This window comes from Pinus tabuliformis, chromosome 8, assembly GCF_031772625.1.
Source record: "Pinus tabuliformis cultivar Carrire ecotype Pingquan chromosome 8, CPIR1, whole genome shotgun sequence".
Classification (NCBI taxonomy): domain Eukaryota; kingdom Viridiplantae; phylum Streptophyta; class Pinopsida; order Pinales; family Pinaceae; genus Pinus; species Pinus tabuliformis.
This window is the reverse complement of record NC_142294.1, coordinates 284,448,877-284,460,610: the sequence shown is the minus strand read 5'-3', so window position 1 is coordinate 284,460,610 and position 11,734 is coordinate 284,448,877. Positions and strand designations below refer to the sequence as shown.

The window sequence follows — 11,734 nt, the reverse complement described above, 5'->3', positions numbered from 1 at the left end:
GAAGTGGATTGCTGATCCTAGGAGTCCATGAACTTCACGGAATTTGAAGGAGTCCATGTTCAGGAATTTTCCTTAGTACTCGTGTGCTCTACTATTTAACTAATCCCTGTGTGTCTCTAGCTGCCATTGTTGTTAGCTTGGTCTGCAAATTAAGCCTTGAGTGTATACCACAGATTGGTAATTGGTATTTTACATCTCCACAGTTAGGACGATTTGATTGGTATTTCTAATTTGTTTAGCAGTCAATACTGGTGCTCGGAGCGGTGAAATCTTCAGCAGAGTTTCTCCTGCTGCTGAATTTCTGCATGTATGTAATTGTGGCTGCTATTGCTGGATGGGCTGTTAACAAGGCCACTGATCACCATTATTTCATTGGTATTATTAATCTCTAACCTAAATATACATATGTGGATCTTTTCTTCGGCTTCTATGCATATCATCTTCTTGTGGTTTGGTGTATGTTTGATTTATTGTTTGATGAAAACTTCAGGTCCAGGAGGAAGTACTCTACTTATGGGGTTTTCTCCAGTGTGTTTCCCATCGGGGATGAAGCTACAGGGTTCATGGTTATCTTTGCTTTGATAGCAGCTGTGGTGGGAGCTGGTTGATGCCTCTCAGGACTCCATCTTGGACTGCAGACAGTTTGGTTTCCAGTGCTTCATCAGCCCTGCCAGCTTGGAGCCTCACTCTACTGGCCATGGGGTATATATACTGCAGCCATAATCTGTATGGATAGATATAGTTTATATGAACTTGAAACAGAGTAATCTTTATCTCCATTGTAGATTTCGAGTAATGGGTAAGATTAGTATACTGCAACCATAGTCTATATGAATAGATATAATTTACATGAGGTTGAAACAAAGGTATCCTTATGTCGATGGCAATTTCTAACTTATTTCACTATTTCATGAACAGGGGCGAGATTAGTATACTGCAACCAGTATATATGGATAGATACAGTTTGTATGAGCTTCAAACAAAGCCATCCTTATCTTGACTGCAGTTCGCAAGATATTCTAATATTTGACAAACAAGAGTGAGATTAATTCTTTAATATAGGCCATTTTCATGGTTAGGATTGTGTTTCCTTGCTGCTTCAGAGCCAATTAACTCTCTGTATCCTCAATTGCAACCCTCCATATAGTAGCTAGTTAATTATGATTATGGTATGAAATTGATGTATGAAATGAAGATTGGAGATGGTCTAGTTAATTTTTCATGAAAAAATGCAGGTTGGCATGTAAGGAGATCCATATCGGCGGCCGAAATGCAAAGCTGGTATGTATTAGCATATTGTTTCATCTTAACTTCATTCAAATACGCTATGGTATTTTATATGAACATTTGTAACTTTTATTTGTATTCTTGCAAATAACGTAGGAGTCATTCATAACGGATATTTCTGACAATGGAAGATAAGCTATGAACAAATCAATGAATAACATATTATTCACGAGGAAAAGTTGTATTTGCTTATCCATGGACAAAGATGAAAAGACCTAGAGCTTCATTGTCAAGGATCAGACTGTTGTTACAAGATTTCACTCCACAGAAAATGCTGAAATGTAATGTAGAGGCCAGTAAAAGAGAAATTTCCCTCCAATGATCACGGCCACGCTCCAGAACCCTATTAAACAATGCAGCCTTCTCATGGCCTGAATAGAATTAAACAAGAACAACAGTTCCTGAAACTGGTGGCATGCTTTTAGGGCTAAGCTAATCCCAAGAACTCCACCGGTTCATCAGTTAATCCGATCCTGTAATAATTTATTTCATTAAATTAGATTAGTGACTACCTGCATTGAATCTTTAACTTTTACAATTCACTATTATGCTACTGCGTTTCAATGAGTTTGAGTTCATGTGAAAATGCTTACAATATTAGAGATATGATGTCTCTTGTTCGAGTCACACACTTCCGTCATAAATAGACGTGCCTAATGGTCTCAACAAATTTTGCATTTGACATAATTTTGCTTCGGAATTTCCATCAACAGGTTCTTTGGAATTTAGACCCCCTTGATAGGCAAAAATTTTAATTGTATTTGATGGGCAAATTACGCTTAAAATTCCATCCCTGAAACTTTCAACTCACAATCCATGTCACATGTTTACAGTGAAATCGATTTGGAATGTTACATATAAGTTTGGCAACAATGATATATAAACACAGATATGCCTCGAGCTCTGAAGTTGTCCAATACATACATACAAACTAGCAGACTGCAACCGTGCTGCCCACTCTCTGTACCTTCCACACTGTACGCTCTCATAGATGCCCACATCAATTCGCGCATTATGTCCTTCCAAGACTAGCCAATTTTGCCAATCATGCTTTCCTAGTCTCAACTGCGTTACCAGATTCCAAGTCACTTGCAGATCTGACGGAACCCAGAGATGAAGAAGCTGCCATTGTTGAGTCGTCCACAGAAACTTGGAAAGACTGAACATCATTTGCTGCAACACTCTCGTTTCTTTCGGTAACATCCATTCGGGCACTTTCCTCTGGCTGGGAGACCGCTGAGGGTTTCTTCGACACTGCACAAAGGAGAGAGTGTCGACATGAAGGACAAGAGGCATTTGAAAGCAGCCATGCGTCTATACAATGTGCATGGAAACTGTGACAGCAATCTGGTAATACTCTCACCTTTTCTCCTTCCATGAATTCTGCCAAGCAAATGGGGCAATCCACGGCTCTGAGGGGATACCTTGTGCGGTAAACCGTGACTGGAAGTGCTTCTAAATCTTTTTTCTCCCTGCAAGTTTGAGCTCTTTTGACATCCATATTGAGAGATGGCTGGGACACCACTCGCCATCGCCTGTAGAGCCGTCTACAGCGGAGCAGGCCATTGAACAACCAAAAGCATAGTATTGAGAGGAACAGGGCAGCGATGACAACAACTACGCTTGGGCCGAATCCCGAATTAGCAAAGTCTGGAGATAACTCTGTCATGGGAGCGGGTGAATGCGATTCCTCGCTATCTTGCAACAATTTCCTTCCCTGAACACACAATGAAAATGAAGACATACTCTGCATTTTGCTGGAAACGAGTTCCAATTACAGCGAACCTCGAAGGGGGTCAGGCACAAGGGCTTCGGAAACCATGAAATTCTCAGTAATTCAACCTGGGGACTGCCAATAGAAGAAGATGACAACTGGGAACTGCAAATCTAAGAATATGACAAAAGCTCGGAGAGAAGCAAAGCATGGGAAAGTGAGGAAGATTCAGTGAGGAGAGCGCATTTAATAAATGGTACATAACTCCGGCAATTCCTATTTCCAACCCCATTGAAACATAAATGCAGCCTGACATGCAAGGGATATAGCAGTTCTCTTGTATTTATGTTTCAATGGGGTTGACTTTGGCATTTTAGCAACAAGAGAAGCTGCATTTATGTTTCAATGGAACTCCAGGTTAAGATCGGATTCTGCGGGCAGGTAAAGGCCGGACGGAGGCGCCCACAGAAACACACCCTGAAAGCCTCCACTCCGGACACGCAAGACTCGAAAGACTGTTCAGTCCCGACTCCCCACTTTCTTAAAACAGATAGATATTAATACATGGTGCGAGCGACGCAAGGTCAATGGAGTTCAAAAGTTATTGAAGGAGGCTCCTGTGACGTGATTGGAGATTTGTAATATTTTAGTGTTTTTATTAAATGTTATTGAAGGAGGCTCCTGTGATGTGATTGGAGTTGTGTAACATTTTAGTGCTTTTATCAACTCTGTTTTTAAGAGGTTTTTAAATTATATTTGTATTTTATCAATTTTAATATTTATTTACAAAATAAATCATAAAATTCTCAAATCTAATATTTTTTATCTATTTATAATAAATTTTATCTATTTATAATAAATTTTAATAATTTATTAGATATTTTAATTTTAAATTTGATTCTAAATTTTAAATATTTTTTTTATTAAATAATTGAAATCACACAATATGTTTGGGAAATATATATGTTAAATAACATATACATGCATATCAATTAGTCTACATTTTATGGATTATTAGTTATGGTGTGGTATTAAAACTTGTGAAGATGGTAGTCAATATGTTGGAGAGTATGAAATTGGGTACAACTACTTCAGGTATGTTTTTGTGGTTGTATGACTTATTATTATTGTAGAACTTTATTTTTTTTTTATGTTCTGGGGATTAGCTAATTAGTTTTCCCAAGGCCTTATTTTGAATTCCTTACATTAAGATGAAATAGACTTAACATTAACCACATCCAATGATAAAAAAGTTTTAAGAAAATATGTTAAGATAGAAAACATGAACGCCATATTCATGGTTAATGGTTGAGTTTCCAAATGATGGTTTCTTGTGTTTTTTTCTTCCATGTGATATGTGTTTTTTTCTTCCATGTGATATGAATGCTAGTAGTTTTGATTGGTTTGGGCTCACTCATGTTAAATTATTGGTGACCGAGATAATGTGTGGTTATTAATTTTTTTAACTTTATAATCTGTCCTTCACTCATTTGATCTTGGTTGAAGTGGATTTTATTTTGTCATTGACCAACTAATACTTGCTTTAAGCATCCACTCCACAGGAACTGAAACTAACCAGAAGGGGATGCTAAACTGCATGTTGGTCATCATGCCCCTGTTTTCTCAATTATTTGCTATTGATGCTTGTTGATTTATAAATGCGTATATGAGAGAAAAAGGGATCTTCAGTGAAATTACAACTGCAGTCACAAAAACAAGGGCAGAGAAGGAATCGAAAAATAGACCTAGAACAAGATCGTGCCAAGCAAAATTCGAATCCCAACTGCGGTTTGCATTGGCGTCATATAAAACCAGATGCAGGGAACCGAAACCACCACCACAGAGGGAAGCAGGAGTTGAAACCTGAAACCACCTAGTTTTCTCCAGTTGTATGTCTGGATATTCGATCCCCACCTGGGCCATTTGGTGGTTTTCGAGTAGTCTTCACCGTTATTCCCTTTCTCAAGGGAAGAGAAGTTGTCGATCCCGGGTTTTATAGTGCGCGAGTGTAAAAGCGAACTGGGTGTCCTTGTTAATTTGGAAGGCGCAACTTTGATGTGATTCGCCATCGCAAGCCGCTGGTTATTGCTAATCCCAGATTGCAAAACCCTCTTAATGATTCTATCTTTTTTCTCTGATACTCCTCTCTTGAAAAAGCATTCATCCCTGCAATAAAAGGAAATCCCCTACTCTTCCTCCCTGTAATGACTTTTCCACTCAAAACCATTTTGGGGTAATCCTACTAGCTTGCAAAACCAGCTGTGAAAAGCTCAATCCAACGAGTAGGAAAAGCCAAAAAACAATTAAGCACCCCATTGTTTAACAACGCCCAAGTTATTGTCTATTTCCCCTAATACTTTTGGGATTGCTTCTACGACTGGCATTGGTGCTGCTGCTGTTGCCTTGAAATATGACATTAATTCAACTGTTTCTGATTCCTCATGTTCAAGAAGCAGCAGGAAAATCAAAGAAAGCAGAATTAAAGGATGATTCATTGAGATGCGTGATGTTTCTCAGCTGCTGGGCTCCAAGCTGAAATTGAAATATAATTCAATTCTTTGACGATAGAGAGGTATAGGGAGAGGGATTGATCACCTGCTGAAGCAACAGTAAAATGAAAGAAAACAGAATTAAAGGATGATTCATTGTGATGCGTGGTGTATCTCAGCTGTTGGGCTCCAAACTGAAATTGAAACACAGTTCATTTCGGTCACGATAGAGAGGACCAGGGAGAGGGATCGATCAGCTGTTGGCGCTCCAGCATGATGTCTGCCCGACCGCCAGAACTTAAGAAGAGAACTTAGAAAATGCACCAACACGGACTATCAGGTGACTGAAAGAGGTGAATTTTGAATTTGGGAGAGTTGGAGAGTGGCGGTGCAGCATTAATGCATGCGCCTGCAGCTAGACGGCAGTCAGAGGCGACGCCGGTGCCTGGGACTGGACGGAGACGGGGCCGGAAAAGGAAACAGGCGATCACCGACTAGCCGTTAGTCAATCGGAAATTTTGAATTTGGGAGAGTTGGAGAGTGGCGGTGCAGCATTAATGCATGCGCCTGCGGCTAGACGGGAGTTAGAGGCAACGCCGGTGCCTGGGACTGGACGGAGAGGGGACCGGAAAAGGAAACAGGCGATCACCGAGTAGCCGTTAGTCAATCGGAAAAGTGCAAAAACTGACTACTTAAGTTTTTCAAAATTTCTCTTAGTTACCCCACACCTGTCCTTTATACAGTTTCGTACACAAACGTTATTTGGAAACAATACAAAACGGTGGAGAGAGTGTTTTTTTTTTTCTTTTTCACCTAGGTGGAAAAACTTATCAACTCAGGGGTCAAAACCAACAGTGAGGACAGCCATCTCTGGTTGCTATTGTCGGTTTGACTCATCATAGTTAGATAGGAAAACCACGCCACCTGAAATAACCCGCTGGTGGTCCGTAAGGGAGCAGGCTCATCACTCCTGCCAGATGCCTCTGGGTCTTGGGCCGTTAACCTGTTTCCTTACGTCCGAGGAAGACGAGCTCTTAGCCAAGCAAAAGCAGTTTTACGGTGGAGAGAGTTATTTACCGAGGTCACAAAAATATTTTTTTTTCTTAAAATTTGGTGAATAGTAAAAACAGAAAAGAAAGTCTCTAGCACCCAAAATCTATCTCAAAGTTTAACACCGGTAACTCAAATTTCACCAAAACCATGCTAAAATTTCCACTATTTCTTATAACGTCTTTAAACCTCACGGATCCAGATGATATTGGTAACCAATAATCTTTGTTTTTCTTGGAAAATGATAAGTTTCAGTTGGCCTATCACATACAAATAGGGGACGTGGCCAGCTGCTTTGTAACATGAAATTTATCAGGGAAGACACTAACTTTTTTAGTAGTATTCTCAAACTTGCTTTTAAATTTATAAGCAGTCCTTGGGTATGTTATTATTGAAAGCACAATAGATGTTTTCTCTAAATTGTTTTAAATTTCTATGTTTAAGGTGGAGTTAGTTTTAGCTATTTTATATTAAGTTGTTTTAAAAGTTTGTGTTTAAAGTGGAGTTAGTTTTAGTTATTCCACGTTATGAATTAAAATTGTATTTTTTTCAATATTTTTTAAAAATATCTTAAAAATAATTTAAAAATGAATGTAAATTTTTGAAATGAAATTAACAAACAAATATCATAAAATGAAAAAAAAAAAAAAAAAACATTAAAATTTCAATCACCCGTCTATATCTTAATTTCCAATACATAGATTGGAAATTAATACCCTAACTTAGGATGCTTCGTTGGTTGATGTGTAATACACCTAACTAACCTCTTAATGCCTAATTAAAATAAAAATGCATGGCAATTTTTTTTTTCAATGTAAAACTCTTCAATAAGGTTGCCATCATCATTGAGAACTTTCATATAAAGCCATATCATCAAGATATGATCATTTAAATATTTTCACCTTTAGACCAAGTTAACCCTACTTTGCAACTAACACATAGCAGACACCCCATATCCATATGTCATCACGGGGTTGTGCCATGCTACTTTGCAACTAAAACATGGCACCCCATATCCATATGTCATCATGGGGTTGTGCCATGTCAGCGCTAAGGCCACTTAATTTTCCATTACTAAAGCTACTTAATTTGCCCTATCATCCACATACCAAAGATTAATTATCTTACATTTAAATTAATTTAATATTTAATTAATAACTTAATTTATTCAAATACATATAATTATAATTATGTTAAGTTAATAATAATAATAATACATTTAACTATAAAACCATCATTAAATTAATAAATTTTCCACATACATAATTCAAAAATGATTAACCCAAAACATTTTGCAAATCATTAGTGGAGTGAAAATCCTAACTCTATGTGGACATCGATGACCTGATTGGATACCTGAAAAATCCAAAATTTTAACAATGTAAAATCTAAAACATTTATCCATGGTCTTTGTTAATCATCAATGGACTCATTTGCAAAAATTCCAAGAAAAATTGCATTAGATATTAAAAATTATTAATTCTATTGAAAAAAATTCAAATTTACCATCAACATTCATTACATTCTTATAATGGTTGTAAATTGGGTCAAGTTCAAGTTCAAATGGTGATAAAGTGGATGAAAATTCTGGTTAAAGATTCCCTTATCCTTGATGTATGGGAAATTCATGATAATTAGAAATTCATGATAAGTTATAATATGTATACAATTTTTTTCATATATTTAATTTAGCTTCAAATGGGTTAGGACAAAAGTTTATTATTTTTATTTAAATAAATATTTAGAATAGAGGTAATACAATAAAATAAAAATGTAAATTTTTGAGAAGTTATTTCCCACTAAGATTTATGCACTTTTTCACATAATTTTAAATTAGATCATTATGTAATTAATTTTTCTACTTCAAACATCAAATTACTCTCACCAAGCTCTTGTACTCTACATTAAATTAAATCAAACATAGCATTAGATCTTTACATGAATATATATATATATAGATAGATAGATAAACAAAATGACAAAATTAAACATTACTACTTTCACTCTTCTTTAGTAATGACCTGAGTTTTCTACCATGCCTCCACTAAATATACCATTTCTTAGTATATAGTGGATATTTAAGTGATGTATTATTATATGTTTATTTGAACTATGCACTTACATTTCTATGGATTTTATTGAGATTTATAACAAATGAGATTTACTTTTCATAAAGAAAAAGACATATATTTTTCATTTCTAATTTTACCAACAAAATTTGGAGAAAAAAATAAATAAATAAATAAAAACAACTCTCAAGTAATTTCCAGCTGGAAAATGATTTTGGTAAAAAACTTTTACACCTAACTATAAGCTCAATTATACCAATACCACCCGTTAGATAGACTATGATGCCAAAGAAAAAACTATCAATACTTGGATATTTGCCAGGCCATAGTTGGATATTTGCTATAGGCGAAAGTAACTCTCCACAAATACTAAACATCAACAAACTCTTCTACTTGCTGAAATTGGGTTTCAACAAATTTCAAATGCTTTATAGAAATCCCTTCAGTGCACATTGTGATTTTTTCATCCGTTGATTATCATACTGGTTCAATATGATAAGCTTCACAGCTCTCCGGTAAGTACTGGACATACAAAATTCATTTTCAGAAAGACCAAAATGGCCCAATGTTCCAATCCACGATAATCCACGATTTCCACTTTTCTGGATGTATTATCCTTGCTATGTGTATTCAATTTATTAACTTCTTCTAATGTCCTCCTCGATTGCAGCTATTTAGTAGCTATTATTTCGGGTAGGTTGAACATGGTTTCAACCAACAATCTTGAAATCAATGTGATACGTTAAAGTGAAATCGATTTGAAATGTAACATATAGGTTTGGCAATACGATATTTTTTTTCAGCAAAAAAAAGTTATATTTTTGTATTATATTTATATAGCTGTTATATGTGGATCAAATCCACAATCATGAGGGATGGACAAAAAACTTTATATATCTGTTTTTCTTCAGATTGATCATATGGAGAAATAATAGATTAGGCAAAACAAATAGGTCGTAATCAGACCAAGAAGCCGAAGATTTAAGAATATTTTTCAAAAAGGAAATCTAATTAGTGGGAATCAGAGACATACCGGATTGACAGCGATGAAAAGGAGATTATGTACTAGGCATGCAAAAATCCTGAGTCTAGAAAGTATTGTTATCTACCATTATCTGCATCATCCAGACTTCTTGTTGAGATGAAAGACCCTTCTTTGATAGAGCATCCGCCCTCCTGTTTTTTTCCCTGTCAATGTGGATAATTGAGTAGTCCCTCCTGCGGCTCCATAAAGCCTCAATCTTGTTCAGCCATCCTATTAAGTTGATATTTTTTATGACATGTTTTGACTGAACATGATCGATAATGACTTTTGAATCTCCATAAATTTGAAGCCTTTATATGTCAAAAAAAGTCACAAAAAGATAGAAAACCAGCGAGAGCCATAGCCTCTGCTTTATTGTTGGATCCAACACCTTCATTCCGATGTATTTCTATGTCAAGAAAGTCACAAAAAAATAGAAGACCAGCAAGAGCCATAGCCTCTGCTTTATTGTTGGATCCAGCACCTCCATTCCAATGTATTTCAAACTGTTGTCCTTCTTCTGTAATAATATAAAACTCGCAGGCGAAAGTACCATGTAGTGCCGCCTCATCAAAAAAGGCACACGGAATCCCCCTAGGATCCCTTGTTAGAGACCTCCTCCCACTTCTGTCTCTAGAATGACAAGTCAATCCTAGCTCGTTGTGTAAGCAAAGAATAGATTCAAAAACTGTAAAATCAGATTCCCTTTTAGAGTTGAAAATTGACCCATTCTGCCATTTCCATATGGCCCATATAGCCAATAAAGGAATGGGCCTCCAATCAATGTTCAAGTCACCCCACTCTCTAAAAGCCTCTGTTATGAAAGGGAATGAGATTATGTTGAATCCAAAATGGGTTGCTAGATTCTGCCAAATCATCTGAAATTGAGGACAGAGAAGAAAAATGTATAAATTGTTCTCTTTGTTTGATCTACAAAAGAGACATATGGCTAGCCCACTCCAATCTCTTTTGAAAATTTTCCCATATAAAATTTTTGTTATAGAAAACCAACCAAGCAAAAATTATGATATATATATACACAGATATTCCTTGAGCTCTAGCCCAATATATACATACAATTTAGCAGATTGCAACCATGCTGCCCGCTGTCGGTAGCTGCCACACTGCACACTCTCATAGATGCCCACATCGATTGGCGCATTATGCCCTTCCAAGACTAGCCAATTTTGCAATCATGCTTTCCGAGTCTCAACCGCGTTACCAGATTCCAAGTCACTTGCACATTTGACGGAACCCAGAGATGAAAAAGCTGCATTTGTCGAGTCGTCCGCAGAAACTTGGAAAGAGTGAAAATCATTTGCTGCAACACTCTCGTTTCTTTCGGTAACATCCATTCAGGCGCTTTCCTCTGGATGGGAGAACCCTGACGGTTTCTTCGACAATGCACAAAGGACAGAGTGTCGACATGACGGACAAGAAGCATTGGAAAGCAGCCATGCGTCTATGCAATCTGCGTGGAAACAGTGACAGCATTCTGGTAATACTCTCACCTTTTCTCCTTCCATGAATTCCGCCAGGCAAATGGGGCAATCCACGGCTCTAAGGGGGTGGCCTTTGCAGTAAACTGTGGCTGAAAGTGCTTCTAAATCTTTTTTCTCGATGCCAGATTGAGTTCTTTGGACATCCATACTGGGTGATGGCTCCGACACCACTCGCCTGTAGAACCCTAAAAGGCATAGTATTGAGAGGAAAAAGGCCGCGGCCGCAATAACGCCGACTAAGCTTGGGCCGAATGTCGCATTAGCAAAGTCAGGAGTTACCTCCGTCATAGGAGCAGCCGATGAATCCAATTCCTCACTATCTTGCAACAATTTCCTGGCCTGATCACACAATGAAAATGAAGACATACTCTGCATTTTTCTGGAAACGTGTTCCAATCACAACGAACCTCGAAGGGGGTCAGGCACAATGGTTCAGAAACTATAAAATTTTCAGTAATTCAACCTGGGGACTCCCAATCCAAGAATATGACAATTGGGGACTGCAAATCAGAAAGCTTGGAGAAATGCAAGCGTGGAAAATTGAGGAAGCTTCAGTGTTTATCACCCAATAGAGCGGAGTATTTGTAAATGGTACATAA

General features: G+C 37.2%; 2 protein-coding genes across 2 annotated transcripts; both read right to left on the bottom strand.

The window, feature by feature from the left end:
- Nucleotides 1–2,323: 2,323 nt before the first annotated feature.
- On the bottom strand, nt 2,324–3,263 carry LOC149235232 (RING-H2 finger protein ATL80-like). The gene has a single exon (XM_089461317.1). The coding sequence runs from the start codon at nt 3,038–3,040 to the stop codon at nt 2,333–2,335; it is 708 nt and encodes a 235-aa protein (XP_089317443.1). The 5' UTR covers nt 3,041–3,263; the 3' UTR covers nt 2,324–2,332.
- A 7,725-nt stretch (nt 3,264–10,988) lies between these two features.
- On the bottom strand, nt 10,989–11,510 carry LOC149235231 (RING-H2 finger protein ATL80-like). The gene has a single exon (XM_089368496.1). It carries the CDS (start codon nt 11,508–11,510, stop codon nt 10,989–10,991), a length of 522 nt encoding a protein of 173 aa, XP_089224622.1.
- Nucleotides 11,511–11,734: the final 224 nt, after the last annotated feature.

Bases quoted from the DNA above. Each gene is read 5' to 3' on its own strand.
- LOC149235231 (XM_089368496.1), bottom strand. From the start codon at position 11,510: ATGCAGAGTATGTCTTCATTTTCATTGTGTGATCAGGCCAGGAAATTG.
- LOC149235232 (XM_089461317.1), bottom strand. From the start codon at position 3,040: ATGCAGAGTATGTCTTCATTTTCATTGTGTGTTCAGGGAAGGAAATTG.